The sequence below is a fragment of the Python bivittatus genome, unplaced genomic scaffold (genome assembly GCF_059951505.1).
Source record: "Python bivittatus isolate LINGU-HERP-01145 unplaced genomic scaffold, Pbiv_v1 ctg000610_np1212, whole genome shotgun sequence".
NCBI lineage: Eukaryota > Metazoa > Chordata > Lepidosauria > Squamata > Pythonidae > Python > Python bivittatus.
The window spans coordinates 60,114,863-60,138,131 of record NW_028277088.1 but is presented as its reverse complement, the minus strand read 5'-3'; the positions used below and the strand labels follow the sequence as shown (position 1 = coordinate 60,138,131).

The window sequence follows — 23,269 nt, the reverse complement described above, 5'->3', positions numbered from 1 at the left end:
CTGAATGAATATAATGTCACCATGCATTCTTCTATTCTCCAGTTGTTCCTTATCAGTTTTTCCTTCTAGGACTCTTATCGTTTTGGTTGCTCTTCTCTATACATGCCCTAGTTTGTCAATGTCCTTCCAGAAATGCACTGCCAGAACTGGATGCAATAATTTAAATTATTTTATTTAATAATGCAAATTATTGTATCCATCAGACTAGAAATAAATAATTTTCTTGATCTTTATTAATATTCCTACTGATGTGGCCTAGTATTGTGTTTAGGTTCTTTTGTGCCTGCATCACACTATGGGCTTATGATCAACTTAGCCAAGACATCCAGATAATTTTTGCATGAACTGCAGCCCAATATTGTCTCCCTCATTCCATAGTCATGCCTGTCAGATTCAGCCGGCACAGCACGGCAAACACCGCTGCTCAGCTGTTCAGTTTCACCTAGTCAATTTCACCGCCCCAGGCGCTAGCAGCGGAAAAGGGGAAGTTCAAACCGCGAACTGATTGCCGACAGGTGGCAGCACTTAACTCCAACTCCAAGCAGATACATTGTATCACCGCCGGCTTCCCTCAAGTGCTACAGACAAAGGGAAGCGCAGCGGCTTGGAAGCGCAGCAATCAGCGCGCGATTGAGAACTCCTGGCTTTACGCGCAACAGGAAAACCCAACAAAGGCAACAACCACACAACCATTAGACAGCAATCAAGAAGACAAAAGAACTGGACTGAATCTGCCATTTGGGCCAGGGGGGATTACTGCAGGTAATCGGTAACTAAGCAACGGGTAAAGCGCGGGAACGGGGAAACTATAAAACACCATGTAAGTGATGCCAAGCCTGGCTTTGTCTGTACCTACCTATGTTACACTCTAGTAAACTTCTCTGCTGAACTTGCGTGTCACGAGAGTTTCTTTGGAGCTGTACGGGGTAAACCTTACAATGCCATTCAATGTAATTGTTCACCAGTTCTGAATCCATCTAATGATACCATAATCCACCCCCTGTTTTGTCATCTTTTCTCTCAAAATCTCATTGGAATCTTTGTTGAACGCTTTGCAAGGCACACTCTATCCACCACATTCATGGTCAACTGTTAAAAAAAGTAGATTGTGTTGGTTTGGCATGATTTCATTCTTTTTCCTGCTTAAACAATGAATGGTCAATCACTCCTGTAGGCCTTCAAGCACAACAATCTTTCAAAGGATTTGACTAGACAAACTGAATTTCTGCAACTGCATGCTGTAACTTAGTAACAAATATAATTGGGAACAGACACATAATTGTTACTGTTGCCATGAAATCCTAAGCTGTTTCAACATGGTCCAAGTTATATACTACTAAAACTCTTGTGTCTATTACATTCAACTGGGCAAAATGGTGTGTCATAGGGCAACGATTTTTGAACCGAGGTACCTTAAATGAGCTAACTTACAGAATGCATCCAAATTCCAGGACCCATTACTCCCCATGGGATTGAAATTTGGGAAATTTGTGGCTGCTTCAGCACTGCACTACAGTAGTCAGCCCAGGTCATGTGTTTGTCATGGGAGTATTCCCAATCTCTTTCCTGCCTCCCTCTGTCCCCTGCTCCCAGTTAGCTGGTGGCAAGGCCTGACGGGTGAGTGGCGATGGGCTGCTTTGGAAACAAGGTAGAAATTTGAAATCTCTTAATGGCAGTTGGCAGTGAGGAAAGGATAAAACTTGGATGCCTGCTGATGAAGGAGGGCTTGTTGGGGGGTACCTGTGATTGATGGGTGAGTCCTCGTCCGCCCTCGAGAGAGGGAGCCCTTGGGACATACCGGAATGGGAAGCAGGAGGGAGGGAGGGAAGGGATGGGAGGAGAGGGAGGGGGGAGGGAGAGGGAGGGGGAAGGAGAGAAGGGAAGGGAGGGAGGGAGGGAGGGAGGGAGGGAGGAAGATTTCTGCCAGCTTCCCACTAGCAAAGTCAATAGGGAAGCCGACAGCAAGTTGCAACTCACTCACATTCTCACTGCTGTTTTGCCCTTGGTCATTCTGTTTCTCTGTTTAGGTAAGGAAATATCTTTGAAACAATGACCCAACAGGTCACGAGTTGTCTAGTGGAAACTAACATTCCCTAGAATCAGCATTCTGACCATCCTCAACACCAAACCCTAACTATTTTCATAATTTCAGGCAGAAATACTTCTGGGTAATAGAATGGGCAAAGGAGATTTTGTAGAGTGGGAGGTTGAGGAAGAAATATGTTGCTGAAAGGAAGGGGTTCAACAGGGGCAGGGAGCCAGAGTGAGTGTGAATTTTTATGTGAATTGAGGGTTACAGCACTGCTGGTTTTCCTTTTGTTTTCCTAGTGGAGAAGGGGGGGGGGTGATTCCTCTGACGGGAGGGGGAAAAGCTTATGATTAAGGGACTGATGAAACCTTATCAGAATTTTTCTAGGCTTATGGGATACTATGCACTACCAAAATGATTATGTTTCACCCAGTTAATATGACTGTACACTGCTAGAACCACTATAACCCAATCTGTCATGCCCATGTATGTTGCAGAGAGTGAAGATTCTGTAGCTTTAATTATTTTATAGTATGGAAAATAGGTTTGAATCAGAGAAGGCTAGGTTCAGACCTAAAAGATTTTCTGTTACAGCATTTAGTAATGGGTGCTAATGTTGTTAAACTATGGCTTATTCAATAATCATAATTGTCCCATTTGTGTCTCCCACAGTCTCAAGTAGTCTGATCAAAATTTCAGATCTTGAAAAAATGTCTCATGCCCTGGGCAACTCCCAGTTAGACTACTGCAATGCACTCTACATGGGACTGCCCTTGAAGAGTATCCAAAAACTTCAGCTGGTGCAAAATGAGCAGTTAGTGTGTTCCTAGTAGAACACATGTTACACCTCTGCTTCGTGAGCTGCATTTGGTTACCAGTTTGTTTCTGGGTCCAATTCAAGGTGCTGGAGTTGACCTTTAAAGCCCTTCATGGCGTGGGTCTGCGCTACCTGAGGGACCGCCTCTCCCCGATTTCATCTGCCCGTCCTACGAGATCCAGCAGAGAGGGCGTGTTGCAGGTTCTGTTGCTTAGGGAGCTACATTTGGCGGGCTGTGGCGCCTGTGCTGTGGAATCTTCTCCCCCCCCGAGGTTCATCATTGTTGAGCTTCTGGAGGTCCCTTAAGACTTGGTTATGCCAGCAGGCCTGGGGACCCCAGGGGATGGGTGATCTAGTGAGATGGCTCCCTTATTTTTAACAGCCTTTTACTCTCTGTTCTATTTTGATTTTTATATTTTTAATGTATTTATTTACTGTTTTTAGATTTGTTGTACACCGCCCAGAGTCGCCTGTGGTGAGATGGGTGACTATATAAATTGGTTTAATAAACAAATAAATAAAACAATAAATAAAAAATGACTCTGGGCAGCATACAATAATCAAACAAAACAACAATATATAAAAAATAATCATAAAATATAAAAAGTCATTAATACAACTTAAAATATTATTAAAAATTTAAAATATGCAAACTACAAGGCATGGACAGAGTAAATATATCAACCACAGTGGAGCCATCTAAGAATGTCCCTGGTTCCCTGGGAACCCCAGGCCTGGTGATATAACCAAGTCTTGAGGGACTTCCAGAACATTAACAGGGGTGGAGCTAACCTGACTTTGGGGGGGAGAATGTTCCATAAAGTGGACACCATGACAGAGAAGGCCCGCCTCCTGGGACCCATCAAGTGTAAATCCCTAGCAGATGGCGCCCACAACATGCCTTCTCTGCCAGATCGAATAGGACTGGCTAATGTAATTGGGGAGAGGCAGTCCCTCAGATAACCCGGTCTCATGCCATGAAGGGCTTGGAAGGTTAAAAACACCACCTTGAACTGAACCCAGAATCAGACTGGGAATCAATGCAGCTCACAGAGCAGAGGTGTGATATGTGCTCTTCAAGGAGCACACATAACTGCCCACGCTGTCACATTCTGCACTAGTTGAAGCTTCTGGATACTCTTCAAGGGCAGCCCCATGTAAAGCACATTACAGTAGTACTATCTGGAGGTGACTAGGGCATGAGTGACTGTGAGCAAAGCCTCCCAATCCAGGAATGAGCACAACTGGCACACAACATGGAGCTGTACAAAGACCCTCCTAACCACAACTGCCACGTGCTCTTTGAGCAGGAGTCGTGAGTCTAGGAGGAGCCCCAGATTGTGCACCGGGTCTGTCTGGGGCAGTGCAACCCCATCCAGCACCAAAGATGGCATAGTCCTAGAACCAATAGGCCCCAAAACCCAAAGCCACTCAGTCTTGCCAGGGTTCAGCTGAACCCTGTTGTTCCCCATCCAGACCCTCACACCCTCCAGGCACTGGGGATAAGATGTTCACAGGATTGCTTAATTCACCAGGTGCAGAGATATATAATTGGGTATCATCAGCGACCTCATGTAGATGTTAAATAGGAAAGGCAAGAGCACTGAACCCTGCAGCACTCCATATAGTAAGGGCCGAGGGCGGAATCTCTCCTCCCCAATCACCACCAACTGAAATTGACCCTAGAGAAAGGAGGCAAACCAGCATGACACCATGCTGCCCATCTCCAGTTCTCTGAGCTGATCCAGAATACCAACGCTGCTGAGAGGTCAAGTAGAGCAAGGATGGATGCAGAACCCCCATCCCGCCCATGCCAGAGATCATCCAAAAGCACAACCAATGCCATTTCCATCCCATACCTAGGTCTGAGTCCTGATTGAAAAGGATCCAGATAATCTGCTTCATCCAAGGCCCTCTGAAGCTGTTGCATAACCACTCTCAACTACCTTCCCCAAAAAGAGGTTAGATACTGGATGAAAATTGTCCAGTATAGTGGGGTCCAGCAATGACTTCTTGAGGAGGGGGCAAACCATTTAAGAGATAAAGGAACAATGCCCTCACTCAAAGAAGAATTAACCATCTCTAGAACCCACTCACACGACACCCCCTGGGCCGCTTTAACAAGCCAGAAGGGGCATGGGTCTAAACAGCAGGTGGCTGAGCTTACAGTTCTAAGGACCATGTCCACTTCCTCAGGTCCAAAAGGTTCAAACCATTCCCAGATAACCAGGCAAAACTCCTCCCCAGGCATCTTCTCTGGACCTGCAACAAAGCCGGCATCCAACTCCAACCAAAACTGAGCGATTTTGTCTAACAGATACTGAGCAAATTCTTTCGCATGCCCCTGCAAAAGGTTCCCCAAGCCCCCTTTACCCAAGAGGGCTCGTGTCACCAGAAACAGGGCTGCAGAATGGCAATCTGCAGATGTAGTAAGGGTGGAGAAGTACTGATGCTTCACCACCCTTACTGCCATAAGGTAGGCCTTAATAGTGGCTCTAACCCATGTTCAATTGAGTTCATCCTTTGTTGAGCACCAACAATGCTCTAAATGTCTCTTCTCTCATTTCATCTGCCTCAGTTCCTCCATAAACCATGGGGAGTTGCAGGACCCCCGAGAGGGGAGAGGTTGCATGGGCGCAATCTGATTCAATGCCTCAGCTGCCCCCATGTTCCAAGTAGCAACCAAGGCTTCAGATGGACCATGCAGCAGACCAACAGGAACAACCCCCAGCTCCCTCTGAAATCCATCCGGGTTCATCAGTCACCAGGGCGGGGCAGACCAATCTAATGGGTCCAGCTTCCCTGTGATGGATAGTGGCACTAGAGAATCCCATGGAAATCAGGGCATGATCTGACCATGACAAGGAAGACACCAAGAGACCCAATTTCATGTCACATAGCCACTGCTCCAAAAGGAATACCAGATCCGGAGTGTGACCACTTTTCCGTGCTGGGCTCTGGATGACCTGGGATAGGCCCATGGTGATCATGGTGACCATGAACTCCTGAGCCACTTCAGACCCCACTCCCAGAGAAGGCAGATTGAAGTCCCCCAGAACCATATCTCTGGGAAACTCCACTGCCAGCCCAGAGATGGAGTCAAGGAGCTTAGGCAGGGAGATTGCTATGCAGCAGGGAGGCTGGTACAATAGCAATAATCCCAACTGATCCCTAGAACTCAATTTAATGAACAGGGTCTCACATTCAGTGGCCTGTGGTGCAGCGCCCCTGAAAGCTGTAAGAGACTCCTGGATGACAATCACCACACCCATACCCCTGCCCCAGAGTCTCGGCTTATGCCATACCTGAAACCCAGCTGGGCATATTTCTGAAAGTCCCCCCCCCCACTCCACTTCTGGACCCAGCTAGGTCTCAGTAATATGTGCCAGGTTGACCCTCTCATCAATGATTAAATCACTAATGTGGGAGGCCTTATTACCTGGTATTCAGTAGCAGCAGCCAGAGGCCAGGCCCACTGCAGGTCTGCTGACAGGGTACCAGGGTAGAGACCAAGAAGTTAGAACACAAAACCAGTATAAGACAATGGTTCCGCGTTTCCTGAGAGTGGCCCGCTCCCTGTCTCCCACCATATCTCCCCATGCCCATTGCTACCATCATACTATGGCCTGCCTCCACTCCCCCTACAGCAGCTACATCCCCAAAACCAAGCCCCCCAAGACCAGGGACCGGGAACCTCCCATTGTCCTAACCAACCATCCATGGGAGGGGAAGCTGGGCACCCCGAGGCACTTTAGCTTCACCAGTTCTCAGCACCACTACCTCCCCACACACTACAATACACTCACACACACTACAATGCATTCATACAAACACTGCCAGACACCCTCCACTGCCACTCCCAACAGCTGGTAGAGGGCTCCCCTCATTCACCCACCCCCAATTCCTCCTCTGGCTGTCACTCAGAATCAATCCAGTCACAACAGCACTCAACAAACAGACGGAGCTGAGTTGTTCCTTCCTTCCTTCTTCCTTCCTCCTTGGGGCTACCCGGAGGGCAGACAAAGTGGCCTCCATGGGGGAAGAAGTTCCACAGCAGCCTGCCACTCTACTGTAGCCCCCACCCACCCAGCCCCTGCTCACACCTCCAAGCCCCAATGTCCAGTGAGAAGAGTAGATGGTGCAGGAAGGGATCAGGTGATGACAAAGGCACCCAGCAGCAGAACCCCCCCAACAGAAGCCTCAGCAGCAGCAGAAAGCGTCTAACAGCATCCACAAAAGCTGCTTCCCCAGAAGTGTCCAGCAGCAGCATCCCAAAACGTTCTGCAGCTGCCCATTTTTCAGCCCACTCTCAGTATCCAGCAGCAGCCCGCTCCTCTGGAAAGACAGACTAGCAGCCAGTGCCCAGTCCAAAAAACTGCTGCCAGGTCCACAACAACAACTGCACAGCCAACCAAAACAGCAGACGCGGCCAACAAACCACTGCAAACCACTGTAAAGCTACAAGCACAGTAAAACACTCAATGCAACCGTCCTCTGGGATGCTGTACTCCGGTCCAGTCTGGCCTGCTCCAACCTCCAAACCTCCAGTCTGAACTCCATACAAGTAAGTGCTTCCAACAAAACAAAACAAAAATCCACAGGCACAGTGCACAATCACAAGGACAGCCCGACAGCTCCCTCTGTCTCCACCATTTAGTTAAAACCAAACCAATGGTAAAAACTGATAGTCATAAATGCCAGTGGAAAATAAGTTTTTAGTTATTATTAAAAATGTCTACAACTGACCAAGTCAGCATCAGATAGTTTTTCCCACAGCAGAGATGTGAATGCTGTAAAGTTAAGGAGCTGGATTAGAAGACCTCCGGGATCCCTTCCAACCTATGCTCCTATGATACCTCCTTGTAGGACTATTGGATATGGGAGGCAATGCATATTGTGGGGATCCCTTCTAATAGTACATATATGTACCAACAGCTAGAAGTTACTGGCTTCTAAGCATATAAACATAGATTGTTATAGGTTGTCTTACCTTAGCTATGGTTCAGCATGTTGTGCAAGCCATCACTAATAGTTAAGTAGCCCTTATTATTCCAGGAAAATAAGGTAAGGAGAAAGAGTGACTGCAACTCTTACAATAGCATTTCTGCTTCACCTGTTTTGTCTCAGGGCTATTTTTCAAAACAAAAAGGTTGGGAGAAATAGCTCTGAATTTGGGCTTTGTTTTTGTTTTTTAAACAATGCATTCAGAAAGTGCCAGCTGATCAGAGTGCTGGGATAAAGGACAAATGGTAAAAGAATTTATTTTTTTCTTATCTCATGCCTTTAACTTCTTTGGCTTACTATTTCTTCTTTTCTGCACTCTGCATAATATTACTTACCCTGAAATGGAATAGCGTGATGGGTATATATCTATTGTTAAAATGCATGGCTTGAGCATGATGTGTCTAGGAAGTATTCACCAAATCCTTTAACTATACAGGTAGTCCTCAACTTACAACGGTAGTTGGGACCAGAATTTCCATTGCTAAACTTAGCAATGGCAATCCTGGTACTCCCTGTTGCCAGCATTAACTGAACTCCACTAGCTGAGGGCTCACCCCAATCCAAGCCATTCCGGGCTTGGTCCCTCCCAGCTCTGAGCCTTGGTAAGTTAAAGGACTGCCTCCTCTTCAACTCCCGCCCACTTGCCCATCTCTCCCCCCCCCCCATCTCTGCCCTTTTGGTCTCCCTGCACCCTGCCTTGCAGGGTGACAAGCAGCCCCAGAACTGCATGGCTCTGGGGTCCCTCTAACTGCAGAGCAGAACTGCACGGCTCTGGGGCTGCTTGCCACATTGTGGCTTGGGCTTCTTGGCACGCTGCAGCTCTGGAGCTGCAAGAAGCCCCTGAGTCACAGTGCAAAGCCACAGCTGCCACAGCCCAGAAGTGCAGCACGAAACTCCAGTGCCCCAAGAAACCCCAGCAGTGCAGCACAAAGCTGCAGCCAACTGGGAAGACCCAGCAGTGTGGCGCGAAGCTGCATCATCCTGGGAAGCCCTAGCCACCCTAGCCCAGTCCCAGCCTCAGTCATCCTCACCAATTTGTACTCCGAGACCCCTGCCACTCTGTGCTGTGCTGCCCCAGTTAACCTTCACTGTCTTCTTGCTCCCACTGCTGATGAGGCATGCCTGGCCTGGCTCTTTGTGAGGCAACTGCTGGCCACATGAGGCTATCTTCCCTGACATGTGCAACCTTGGGAAGAAAGCTTTGTGTGAGCAGCAGCTGCCTCATGAAGGGGCTGGCCAGATATGCTTGGTCAGCAGGAGCAAGAAGACGGCGAAGGTTAGCTAATGCAAGGTGCAGAGATGCCAAACGGGCATAGATGTGGGGAGAGATGGATGGGTGGAGGGAGTTGGAGAGCCCCTGAGGTCATAAGTGCAGGTGGGCTGCCAAGCACCCAAATTTTGATCATGTGACCTTGGGGGCACTGCAACGGCTATAACTTTGGGAACGGTTGTTGAATGAATGGTTGTAAGTCGAGGACTACCTGTAATTAAAATGGCTTTGCACCCCTTGCAAGGGGCTGGCTGCACTCAATGCTAAATGCTTTTGCCTTGCGTGCTAAATAAAACTTGAACTCCAAATTACAGCATCTGGTGTTTTGACCTGAGCAAGGAACGAACTAAGTTCTAACAGGCATGATGTGGAATGTAGGAAGCATTCACTTAGTCCTTTAACTAAGTTAATGCTCAGCCTGGCTCAGTTTGTTACACAAGCATGCCATGTAAATAGGGCTGTGTGAGAGAGATGGGATAGGAACAGCAAACTAATTATCCTATTTACACCTTTAATAAAGTTTACCTCAAATACAGTTGTGCTGCAGTTTAAACTATTTTAGTTCCATTTCTAAATTACTAGACGTGGATAATCTCCATTTGATCTGCAACTGTTGCTTCTGCAGTTTTGGAATGCTGGGGCTCTTAAAAACTGGAAAGATTGCTATGGCAACCAACTGACAAAGAGACTTACCATTTCTTTGAGCCCAGCAAAAAACTTTTGCTCATTATAGTAGTTACCAGTATTCTTCAAATGAAAGTGTTGCCTTTAAAACTCAGGCACCCCAAATGGTGTGAAGCTTGAAGACCTATTCCCTGAATTTGGGAGAGAAAACAATTTTACCTTTTTCTCAGCCTACCTGAAAATAAGAACCACCCAGTAATTCAGGCAAAGCAAAAAGCATTTATTAAGTGGGGTGGGGGGTTCAAGTCTTTTTATAGAGTACAGAAACAAATGATACATACATTCAGTATATGTGATACGCCAGAAAGCAGGTAATCAAACAATAAAAGACATTGATTACATATGAGAATTGTTCAATAGAAAACACTGATTCCAGATAACATTTCACAAGTGGCAAATGTATGGGTTATGTCACTCCCTTTCCCAGCTGGGTTTGTATCTTTAAAACGTGCAAGTTATTCAAGGACTTTCAGAATATGCGGTCTGTTGTTTAGTTGCTGAAAAGCCAAGCTGTCAAATATACCAGAAGAAATGGCCTTGGCCCAGAAGAAAAACATGCTTTCTTAAAGTTAGAAAAGAGGCCTAGACTGCCATGTTAAAAAATTCTAATATCACCTTTTTAAAATGCTAATAGTAAAGCCTAAAATTCCAAGTAACAACAGAATAGAAGAGAATATAAGTCCTTGGTGGTTTTCTTGCAGACGTTTTGTTACCCAGCTAGGTAACATCTGTGCTAGAAGGGAGTGGGGTTTGCTTTACTGTTTATATGCAGTAGCTTGCCCTGTCAGTGTTGTTGGGGGTGTTGTTTTCTCCTTGGTAGTTCCTTGATTAGGGTATTGTTTACTGCTTAATTGGTTGTCTGATGTTAATTCTGGTATTAATCTTTGCTTATATGGGTGTTGATTGCTGGCAAGGAGGTGTTCTGGTCTTTTTGTTTCCTTTTTATTGTCTCTTTTGAATAGTGTGTAGATAGTGTTTATCTCTATGAGCCTGTTGATGGCTGACTGGTTTCAATAGGTTATGTTCACCTATGACAAGCGGAAGGTCCTGTGGCTGGGTAAGAAACAAAATTAAATCTGTAGGTACAGCACTGGGAAAACTCACCTTGATAGCAGTGCATGTCAGAAGGATTTAGAGGTCTGTTGGATCACCAGCTGAAGTATGATGTACAGGTAGTCCTTGAGTTACGACAGCAGTTGGGAACGGAATTTCTGTCGCTAAGCAATGCAATTGTAAAGCGTGAGGTCACGTGACAGCATCACTTAGCAAAGGCAATCACTTCAGTCCCCATTGCTGTTGTTTAGTGAGGACTGTGGATTGTTAAGCAAGCACCTCCTTGCAATTTCCTGCTGGCTTCCAACAACCAAAATCAGTGGAGAAGCTGGCAGGAAGTTGCAAGTCTGAAGTGGCTTGCAAGCAGGCTGGCAGGCAGGTGACTGCTGTCAGGTGGGAGAGGGAGCAAGGGTGTGTGTGGGGGGGGGCCAAGAAGTGTGACACAAGTGAGGCAGGGCTTGGGGTGGCTGTTGCTGGGTGGGGGAGGGTGCCAAGGGTGCATGAGTGGCCAGGGAAGGTGCGCAACTGGCCAGCGAGGCACAGTACAAGTGCAGTGAGGCTTGGGGAAGGTGCATGAGGGTGCATGAGTGGCAGGGGATGCACAGTGTGAGTACAGTGGGGCTTGGGGTGGCTACTGCCAGATGGGGGAGGGTGCACAAGTGGCTGGGGAGGCACAACACAAGCACAGTGAGGCCTGGGGGAGGGTTTGCAAGTGGCCAGGGAGGGTGCATGAGTGCTGGGGACATGTGGCGCGAGTACAGCAAGGCTTAGGGAGAGTGTGCAAGGGTGTGTGGGTGGCTGGCGAGGTGTAGTGCGAACACATAGGTGCTGGGTGCGCACGTGGGGGAGACTTACCTGAGCAACCTGCAACCTTTCCTGCTGGCTTCTCCATTGACTTTGCTTGTGGGAAGCTGGCAGGGAAGGTCGCAAATTGTGATCACATGACTGGGACACTGCAACCATTGTAAGTGTGAGCCAGTTGCCAAGTGCCCAGACCACAATCATATGACTGCGAGGGCGCTGGGACAGCTGGAACTTCGAGGACTGGTTGTACATAACCATCCCTTGTTCAGTGCCAGCACTGTTGTAACTTTGAACAGTTGCTGAATGAGTGGGTCGTTGTTAACCAAGGACTACCTGTAATTATAATGGCTGAATTTGCAAGACAATAAACAGCACTTCCCAGAATAATTATGTAAACATAATTCAGTTGCCTCTCAGCCAAGTACCAATTTGAAAAGGGAGGAACTTTAAACCTATAGACAGGCTTCAATTTCTTTACATTGCAGAAAGCAAAATATCAGAAGGAAAGCAAATATCAGAATATCAATTCTACTATCTACTTGAGTCATGTCTGTGTTTTGCCCAGTTAAGCCAATTGTTAAATAACAGATTAAGTGTCCAGAGAGTTATATTTTACTGCAATGCCTTACAATCCCAAAGCCCAGAAGAAAACACCAAAATTTGGTTGACTTGAAAAGATGGGAAGGCCTAAGATTTAAACCCTGGAACATGATTTCTGCGTTCCTCAGGATGCAGCTCTCCATATGTATGATTTCTATTAGCTCTGCACTAAAGCACTTTATCTAGCCATGTTGCCTCCATGTGCTATATAAATGTGACAAATATATGTATGTATGTATATGTATATGTATATATAAAATGAACTACTTCTGTAAGCAAATCCCTGTGCACAGGGTTAAAGAACTGGAGAGTCAAAATTTATTCCTGACCTGGCATGAAATCTTTTATAGTCAGTCCATGGGGAACCATAGGAGGTACTAAAATGTCCCAAGGACATAAAGTAGGTGTGCATGGTTGTGTGATAAGTTGTCAGCATAGAACATGAAAGATAGGAGAGTGTGGTATCCCTAGCCCACGGAACTGGTTCAGAAGGATACCATTGTCAACAGTATCAAAAGCCACTGAGTGATCAAGGAGCACAAAGATGGATGCACCACCTCCATCTGGCTCTGCCACAGATCATTTAGAAGTGTAACCAAAGCTGTCTTAGTACTAAATCCTGGCCTGAAACCTGACTGAAACGGGTCTAAATAATCAGTTTTTTCCAGGATTCTCATCAACTGCAGACCAACCAGAAAGGGAAGGTTGGAGACTGAACGGCTGTTATTGAAAACCGTTGGGTCCAGGGATGGCCTCTTGAGGAGGGGGTGCACCACTGCCTCTTGTACAAAATATCATCCCCTCCATCAAAAAGGCCAACATCATAGTATGAACCCAACCATGGGTCACCTCCTTGGCTGCTTTTACAACCCAGGAGAGGCCCAGATACAGCAAAAAGGTGTCTGAGCTAATAACACAGAAAACCCTATCCACTTCCTCAAGAGTACAGGCTCATATTCATCCAGCTCATACCACCAGACCATGCCCCAGTCACCTCAGCCTGCCCTGCCCATTCAGAGTCCAAGTCAGAGCAGATCTGAGTGACTTTATCTGCCAGATAGCCTGAATAATCCTTACAGCAGCCCCGCAGTTTTTCTGAGGGGCTCTCCCTACCAATAGGAACTAGGCCACCCTGAACAGGGCCACCACTCAGCTAGCACCAGATGCAGTAAAAGCAGAGAAAAACTGTTTTTTTGCTGGCCTTATTACCATGAGGTAATCCCTAATATGGGCTCTTATCTGTGTCTGGTCAGACTTGCTTTGAGTCTTCTGCATCGGCACTTGAGGTGTCTCTTCTGGTGCTTCGTCCCCCAGAGCTCCTCAATAAACTAATGTGCACCTTGGGATTGGCACGCAGAGAAAGGCTTCATAGGGATGAAACAGTCCAAAGCCCCAGCCACCTGCCCATTTCACATGGAAACTAGGGCCTCAGCCAAACTGCCCACCAGATCCTCAGGGAAAACTCCAAGGTCTCCCTAGAACCATCGATTGCCTGGGGCAGGCTGATTGAACTGCTCCTGTCTCCCTGCAGGGAGGAGTGACACCAGGGAATCAAAAGGCTACCAGATAATTATCTGCCCATGGCAACAGACTGGTGTCAATGTTCTCCACTGCCAAATCACATCTCAACCACCCTGAGACAAAAACCAGATCCAACATATGACCACCAGTTGATGGGACAGATCCAAGGTTGACACAGAGGCCACAAACTCCTGAGCCACCCCAGACTCAACATCACTGGGTGGCAAATTAAAATCCCCAAGCAGGCTTGAGGACTCTATTGCCAACCTGGCAATGGAATGCAGCAATTCAGGCAGAATGCTGCCAGGCAGTAGGGAGAGTGGTACACCAGAACAATCCCAACTGTTCTTTTAAGCCCAACTTCAACCAGAGCACCCCACATCTAATTATCTGTGGAGTCTCTGAAAGCCTATAGTTACTCACAGATGAAAACAGCCACTCCTTCTCCCCTCACCGGGCTCTCAGCTGGTTCAGAACCCCAAACCTGAGCATGTTTCCAAGAGGTGGCCCCCTGGGCCCAAAGAAGTTTTGGTAAGGCTGGCACCCTCATTCAAGATGAGATCATGGATGAGGGCAGCGTTGTTACACACTGACCTGGCATTCAAAAGCAACAGCTGAAGTCCAGGGCCACTAAGGATCCAATTGCCAGGCACTGAGGGTGGAAGCCAAGGGCTGAACAAGGGAACTGCCCTCAAGTTCCCACCATATCTCCCTCAGCCCCATCCCAACCCCACCTTCCACATTTCCCTCCCAGGCACAATCATACATAGACCAATCTCTCTCCCCCTTAAAGATACAGCAGCTCAATCCCCTCCCAATGACCCATCTTGTCCTACTTGAATCCTGTCACTCCAACAGCACCTGCCATGCACTCAGCAGACTTTGACAGGGTGTCCAAGCCCCAGCAAGAGACCACGCAGGTCCCACCCATTCCTGCACCCCCCTGTAACAGGACAAGACCATTAGCTCTGAAATAGCCAGGCGACCAGATCCCTTCTGGGTAAGGGCGGATAGGGGAGCCTTGCAGGATCACTGTGAAGACTATTTGCACCATCTGTTGGGCAAAATGCTTTGGATCCACTCAGAGTGGGACACTAGCTAGGCAGGTCCTATGGAAATGACTGAAGCACAGTCTTACCCAGTTTTCTGGGATGAGTTTTACATGGTTAGCCCTGAGGCTGATAGGCTCCTTGCAGCTGTGAACTCTGCCACCTATGTATTAGATCCATGTCCCTCCTGGTTGGTCAATGTCAGCAGGGAGATGGCAGTTCTTGGTTCAGTCCAAGAGGTGATGTTTCAATCAGCTACTCTTCCCTTCATCTCCATGCCTACTCTGCCTCTTTTAATTACTTTGACTTTGTCTACTCTGATACTTCCTCTTTATCAGAGATATTTTCTAATTCAGTTTTCCACAGTCCACCTAGTCAAAGAATCTCATCACATGCAGTTTTGACAAGTACCCCTAGCCAAGCATTCATGGTTTTCATCCTCATACAAAATGAACAGCATGCATTGTTTTTACTGTTCTCCTCCCCCACATATGATAGGGTTAGGGTTAGGACAGCTTCTGAGCCTTTTGCCAGTCTCACTGTAAGTCTCAAAGTTAGAAAAAGCAGGAAATAATTCCAACACTGTTAGTAAGTAAATACAGGTGTCCTGAAGATTTACTGCATGAATGAGAATTTCATACAGGTATTCCATGTTTAACGTCCACTCGTTCAGTGACTGTTTGAAGTTACTGGCATTGAATGAGGGGTACTTACAACCAGTCCTCATAGTTGCAGCTGTCACAGCATCCCTGAGGTCATGTCATCGCAATTCAGACACTCAGCAACCAGTTTCCAATAATGTTGCATCATCCCAATGATCACATGATTGCCATTTGCAACCTTCACTGCCAGGTTCCAACAAGCAAAATCAACGAGGAAGCCGGTAGGAGGTTGCAAATGGCGATCATGTGACTGTGAAATGCTGCAACCACATAGGATTTGCCTAACAACGGCAACTGAGACTGCTGGAACTGCTGTCATAAGTTAGCATGGCCATTTGACATTGCACCTTACAACTGTGTCACTTAGTGACAGAGTACCCGGTCCCAATTACCGTCGGTAAGCAAGGACTACCTGTACTCTAAGGCAGGGATCTTGAACAAAATGAATATGGGGACAATCTTACATAAAATGCACTGATTTAAGGCCACATTTATAAACATGAAAAATGCGACAAAGATTAAAATGCATTATCAAATAATAAATAATTTATAATTAGTAATTATTAACATTAAATTGACACTACTGATGGTTAATAAAAGCAGAAATTTGTTACTATAAAACAGTAAAATGCATTGTCATGGGTTCTTGCAGCAAGCAAAAATGAAGCACTTTGATCTTCTCTGGCTAACCTATATATTGTTGCATACCTCAGCCACTACTGTATGTTGTTCTGTGCTCCAGTGCTGTCATGTACCCCTCTGGCTCCCAATGTGGTTACCATACCCCTCCAACACCCAGCATCATCATGTACTCTTTGGCACCAGTGCTGTCACAGCTGCACATGAGCTCAGTCTTGCAAAAAAACCTGTCCCAATCCACAAACATGAACAAACAGTGGGGGAAGAGGCAAGTCAATGAATAAAGGAACAAAGTAGAAAGGTAGCAAAGCAGGATGGTAGTGGAAAGCAGGGGCCTTCAGAGGCAAAGATGGGCAGAGAAACTGAGACAGCAGTGCCTGATGGGTGAGTTAATGTGGGCTGCACAAAAGAATTCAGCAGGCCACATGCAGCCATTGGGCCACATGTTTGAGACCCCTGCTGCAAGGTATCTTAAAACTGCAAACTGATTCATACATAGAAAATCAAAGTTTAAGTTAATTCAAGCTGACAAATTATGAACTGGGAACACCAGAACACAAGTACATTTTTATTAATATTTACAATATTGTTAATGAATGTATTATTCTGGTTTGTACATAATGTTTAAAATCATACGATATCAAATTTCAAACTTAATTTTAAAAAGTTCTCAAGAGTACTTTGTTTTTCATTCTAAATGAAGAGTCAACAACTTTCTTTTCATCAGACCATCTTGGCAATGAAAAACTGATAGAAGGGACTGGTTTGTACATAATGTTTAAAATCATACGATATCAAATTTCAACTTAATTTTAAAAAGTTCTCAAGAGTACTTTGTTTTTCATTCTAAATGAAGAGTCAACAACTTTCTTTTCATCAAACCATCTTGGCAATGAAAAACTGATAGAAGGGAAAATATGAAACCACCCTATTTCTGAAAATTGTATCACAAATGAAATAAATTTATCTTAGAGAACTTTCTATATAGCCACAGTTGTACATTAAGTATGTGTAGCAATCAACAGCATGATAAACAGCTGGTTAGCCATTTTTATAAACAGGTTTTCTTAAATACATAATTTGTAACTCCAGATTATTGTACATATTCCTAAAATATTGTTTGGGATGGAACAAATACCATGATGTATTTTATCCAAGTAAAATGTATAAACATAACTAAGCAGTAATTCTTATTTGGGAGTTGGGGAGGAAAGAAAGAGTTGAAATGCCTACTGTTTGGTGGGAGTCTATGAAATGTTTCATAGTTAATATATACAATATATGTGAAATTAATTATTGACATTTGTAGGTTCTGGAGACTGAAGAAATTCATAGGGGTCATGGACCATGTCTTGCTGTTCTCCTATACTTAAGTGAGACGGGCTTCCTGTATAAAATATGGAAGGAAAAAATAATTTTAAATCATTATTAATTAAGACATTTTGAAAGCTTCACTTCTCAAATATCTATTACTTTTTAAAAAATCAATGTGATCCAAATTAATAATTCCAATCTGTATTAATTGGTCAGAAAAAATGTTGCCAAAATTAACAATGCAGTGAAGGCTCCAGTTAGCTGGGCAATAGCAGTCTAGGCTTCATTTTTCATTGCTTGTCCTTTGCAATGGCAGGTGGGCTTTTTAAAAAAACTGTATAAATCTTACTATTCATGTTACATTCCAGTTTTCATATATTTCAGATTCCAACATTGTGATTTTTGTTCGCCTCATTGTTGAAAGTTAGAGAAAGCTCTGAGGTCTACAAAAAAAAGTATTAGATTGCAAGTCACATAAAGAATTTCTTAAGGACTGCTGTGAGGAATATATTCACTATGTTCTGTGAGGACATAGTTACTGTGACTGGTTTAGAGTTGAACACTGACTGGGCAGGTCCTATGGAGCTGACTGGGGAGGGGTCTATTATCTGGGAATAGTTTAAGCATGTGAATCTTGAGGAAATAGACAGGGTCTCAGTAATGTAAGTGCTGCCAGTAATGTAAGTGCTGCCACCTGTATCTTCTTGGCCAAGGCCTCCCAGGAGGTAACTAATGGCTGGTGTCAGAATCCTCACGATGGTTTGACCAGTCGAGGTATGGACCCATCACAAGAATTTAGAAGTGCTACGGTCGCCGAGGAAGCTATCGTCAAAGCTTATGAGGTGGGCGCAGTTTTTCAGCTGCTTCAATTTTGCGTTAAAGCATATATCAGGGGGAAGAACTTTTTGGCAGACACTCTATCTAGATTACCGCAGCATGACAGCCAAAGGGAAACAGTGATTGTGGCCGTTATACCCGAACCCCACACCGGGCTGAGGGCGGCAACCTGGGCGGAAGGGGGGCTACACCCAGCATGGGACTTTTTAAATGATTTTTGCAACAAGTTGCAAAACAACAAATGGTTCCAACAGAATAAAGACACCTTGGAGACCCACAACAAGGTGTGGAGGAGGGGCAGCAAATTATATGTCCCGGAGGAAGCCAGAAAATTGGTACTGCAGAAGGGCCACAATAGCAAGACAGCGGGGCACTTTGGCTTTGTTAAAACTTTGCACCTTTTACACCGGCAATTCTGGTGGCCCTCTATACACGGGGACATTGCCGAGTATGTAGCTGGGTGCCCTACCTGCGCTATGGCGAAGAGATTAGGCGTTAAGCCGGCAGGGCTCTTATAGACATTAGCGAACTCAGAAAAGCCCTAGAGGGAGATCACTATGGACTTCATTGTAGATCTGCCCGAGAGCAAATGAAACATGGTGGTTTGGGTGGTGACCGACTTATTTTCAAAAGAAGCCCATTTCATGGCGTGTGTATCCCTACCCACAGTGAACAAACTAGCTAAGTTGTTCATACAACACATCTACCAGTTACATGGAGTCCTGACACGAATAATTTCCGATCGCGGCACACAGTTCACATTAAAGTTCTGGAGGGTAATTGGGTCAAGCCAAGCCTTTAGTTCCGCTAGCTATCCCCAGACGGATGGGGCTACTGAATGTCTGAACGCTGTATTGGAACAGTATTTACAGTGTTTCATTTACTATCAACAGGACAATTAGGCACAGGTGCTTCCCTTTACTGAGGTTGCCTACAATAACGCAGTGCATCATAGCACTGGACATACCCTCTTCAAAGTTGCCATGGGACAGGATTTTGTAGCTGTCCCCAAATTTCCCTCAAGAAGTCACCCACATGTTGTCACTTGATGAGTGGATCAATTAACTGACCAATGGCCAATTGTTAAAACAGCGTTCCAAGATGCCCGGGATGACTACAAGAAATACGCCGATTGCAAGCACACCCCTGAAAAACAATGGAAAGTTGGGGACCTAGTGTACCTGTCAACTAAATATCTTAAAACGGCACAACCCTCAAAAAAGCTTGGACCCAAGTTTATTGGTCCCTTTCTGATCGAGAAAATCATTAACCCTGTGGCGTTCCAACTAAAACTGCCGAAGTCCCTCAGGAGGATTCATCCAATTTTTCATTTCAGCCTCCTAAAACTGTTCAAGGGATCCCACAAATGGCACCCCACGCAACACCAACCTGAACCCATAATTATTAATGGACAGCAGCATTTTGAGGTTCAAGAAATTCTGGGCTCCAGGACACGGAGGAGGAAGCTGCAATTCCTCGTGTGGTGGAAGCACTTCCTGGTGGTGCAGAGCGAGTGGGTGGATGAAATGGACGTTAAGGCGCCCCAATTAGTCAGAGACTTTTATAAAAAATATCCCAACAAACCTAGATAGTGAATGGGGTGGGATGGTGTATATGTTTTATTTCCTTTCTCTAGTCTCTCCCCAGGTTCATTCCATGAAGACCGGAGTTGCTTCTCTTTTTGGGGGGGGGGGGTGGCATATCAGAATCCTCACAATTGTTCTTTCGCATGTATGCTTAAACCGTTGCAGTTCTGCCGTTCCGGCAGGAGTGGGGAAGAAGATTAGAGTGAGGACTGCTCGATGCTGGCAAGCCATTTCCCGAACCATCAGGGCAATTAAGAACCTGGCAATGGAGGAAATCGGAGAGCCTCGACACCCTGAGCAAAAAGGGCTAATGATCAAGGGGGAGGGGGAAAGGAAAGGGCTTTAAATTTGGGGTTTGGCTGGGGGGATTTAGTTCCAGCTATTTCTTTTTGCCATATCACGGTGTGCTTCTGTTTCTTCAATAAAACTTCTTATCCATGAACCCGTGTCGGTTTCAATGAGGATTGCTTTTATTGAGGACCTGACAGCTGGATTCAAATGGTGAATTCATCCTTGAGTTAGAGGGCTATCCCACCTGCCTTAAAGGAAGCAATGGTATGTCTTCTCCTGAAGAAGCTGTTGCATCATGTCCTTTTGGGAGATGGTGATGGAGAAGGTAGTTTATCGGGTCATTTTCATGTAGATCTGGGTACAGCTTTGAGACTGCTTATGCACAGTGAGACCGGAATGGGTGTTGTGGTCCTACTGGTTCTGCCTGACTTCTCAGCAGCTTCAATATAATCAATCATAGTATCCTTCTGGATGATCTCTGAGAATTGGGAGTAGCAGGCGTTGTATTACTGTGTTTTTCCTTCTTCCTCTAGGGCTGATTCCACTTAGTGTTGGTAGGTGAAGAGAGATCTAATCCAAGACCCTTACTATACAGGACCCCACATGGCTTAATGCTCTCTCCACTCCTATTCAAAATCTACATGAGGCCACTGGACAAGTCATCCATTGGCATGGGGTCAGGTACCATCAGTATGCAGATAATACCTAGCTGAACCCTGGCCCAGACATGTAACACTGCAGAAGTCCTGTCCCAGTGCCTAGAGCCTGTAAGGGTCTGGATGGGAACAGGGTGAAGCTCAATCTGAGCAAGACTGAGTGATTCGCCTCTATTGGTAAGACTGAGTGACTTTGATTTCAATGACCTTCCAGTCACAGAAATTTACTATCTTTAGTTCTCAGCAGAATTATATTTCTCTAGGTAGAACTGATACACAGGTTGGGGATCTTCCTGAACTCTTGGCTACTGCTAATAAGCAGATGGCAGCCATAGCCAGGAGGGGCTTTGCACAAATCCATTTCATGTGCCAACTGCATCCTTTTCTGGTATGGGAGGCTGTTCTTATAGTCACTCATGCTGTGGTCACCTTCCATCTGGATTACTGCAATGTGGTCTACATGAGGCGACCCTTGCCAAGTACGTGGAAGCTACAACTGGTCTAGAATTCAGCCACACGAACGTTTATGGGTATTTCTTGTTTTGCCCAAGTAACACTTCTGGTCTATGAGCTGCACTGGTTACCAGTGGTATTCTGGGTTGTCAGCTATAGAGCTCCACATTGCTTAGGACCCAATTACCTATAGGACTATCTTTCTTCTGTTATCTCTGCCCAACCAAAGTGGGTGAACTCCAAGTCAGGCATAAAGCACTGCCTTCCTGTGGGACCTAGGAGGGGTACCTTCTCCACATCTATGTCTGCCCTGAGGTTTGTCTGGCCCAGACCCTGCAGGGCTTTCATAAAGCTATGAAAACTTACTTGTTCCAGCAGGCCTTGCGGTAGGATGCAGTGGCCTACTCTCTGATAATTTAATACAGATTGCTATAATTGTTTAGTGTTGGTCATCCTCCATAATGTATAGCTGTGTATTACTATTGTTTTCTGTATTATATTCCTATGGTTGTTTTAATCTTAACACGTAATCCACCTAGAGTTACCTTTGTAATTGAGGCGGTAGGTGGACAGACATACATTTGTATTTAGGATTATTGGCATTAAACAGGGTTAGATATTAGGTGAATAGTTTTGGCATAATAAACCATAATCCTAGTTTATTAAGGTATTGTAATCTAGACTATATATCTGTTTACTTGAGGGAGAAGCAAATTAGGTGCATGTAACAGCAGCGAACTAATTCACAATGCAGTTTTATCATGACATGATTCCTGAAGGTTCATCCACACATCAGTCTAGTTTTGGCTCAAAAAAGACTATTTTTAAGGATATGCCTACATACCACAGCTTTCCTCTCATCCTCAGCGTACAACTGAGGCCAACTAACTTTGGGTTTTTCTGATCTGGTATTTTCTATTTTCTCCTGACACAAGCTTTCAGTGGCAACTATGATGATGAAATGGCAGTGGCTGAGATCTAGCCAGCTCCTACTGACAGTTTTTAGCTGCTGTATGTCCCTTCTTCTCCGCTTATTCCAACTTTCTTCATGGCCATTTTGGTTTATGTTGCTGGTCTGATATGACACGATTGCTACAGAAAGTGGTAGACCAGGACTTCTCTAGTCAGAACAACAAAGGCCCATTACTTCAGCAATCTTGGGTGAGTGTCTTCAGACCCATGTACAGTCTAATGCCCTGACTGGCAGATTGCTATGCTGTCTCTACATGGATCTGACAGGAAGGTGATTGGAGAAGTCCTGGTCTACCATTTAAACTTGCATACAAATGCTCTGAGAGATCTGACAGGAGGTCATACTGAGATCATTAGAGCAGTCCTTCTGTTTAAAGTTCTGACTCATAATTAAATTTACCACTCCATTTATCTGTCATATGTCACCTTCTTCCATAGTCCATATTCAGTGCAACAACTAATGGATGTTTTTCCCACTGCATCTTAACTTGCTCTGTAGTAAATTGTTATGACAGTATCACTTGCTGTCTTACCAAGGCAAAGTGGTAAGAAGTTATGTAGACAAACCATACTTTTCGCTGCCACATGGACTAAGGAAAACACATTAAACTGTCTGTCTGGATATGTCTTCAATGACCAAAGGCAAAGAACTATAAATTCTGTTTACTTTCTCCTATTAAAAGTGAGCGATTAATAATGAGTAGGAGTAGAAACTTTTCTGTGGTGCTCTGTAATGATGAAATAAACTCACTGAGAATAATAAATTCTGAGATGAATAAACTCTTCTACTGTGAAATATAACTTTTATAACATATTTTGTGTTTCTCTATACTGCCAATAATTTTATTTAAATGTTTATAGATTTAAAGTGTCTGTTTTGGAACTACAGTATGTCAGAGTCATCTCAATTAATTTGATAAAACAATACTAAATGTATATTTTAAAATAAAATACATTATAGTGCTGAAATCAATTTGGTCAAATTTCTCGATCTGTATTTACTTATTTACAACTTAGTATTTACATTC

General features: G+C 45.1%; 1 protein-coding gene across 6 annotated transcripts in view; it reads right to left on the bottom strand.

Moving 5' to 3' along the window:
* Positions 1 to 16,687: 16,687 nt before the first annotated feature.
* BRD9 (bromodomain containing 9) overlaps positions 16,688 to 23,269 on the bottom strand; it is an 87,398-nt gene continuing 80,816 nt past the window's right edge. For 5 of the 6 annotated variants that reach the window (XM_088150189.1, XM_088150191.1, XM_088150193.1 and 2 more), the window contains exon 17: positions 16,688 to 17,519. In XM_088150189.1, coding sequence (XP_088006315.1) covers positions 17,422 to 17,519 — 98 coding nt within the window. In that variant the 3' untranslated portion in view covers positions 16,688 to 17,421. The remainder of the gene's footprint in view (positions 17,520 to 23,269) is intronic. The other variant, XR_015797759.1, reaches the window with a different exon arrangement.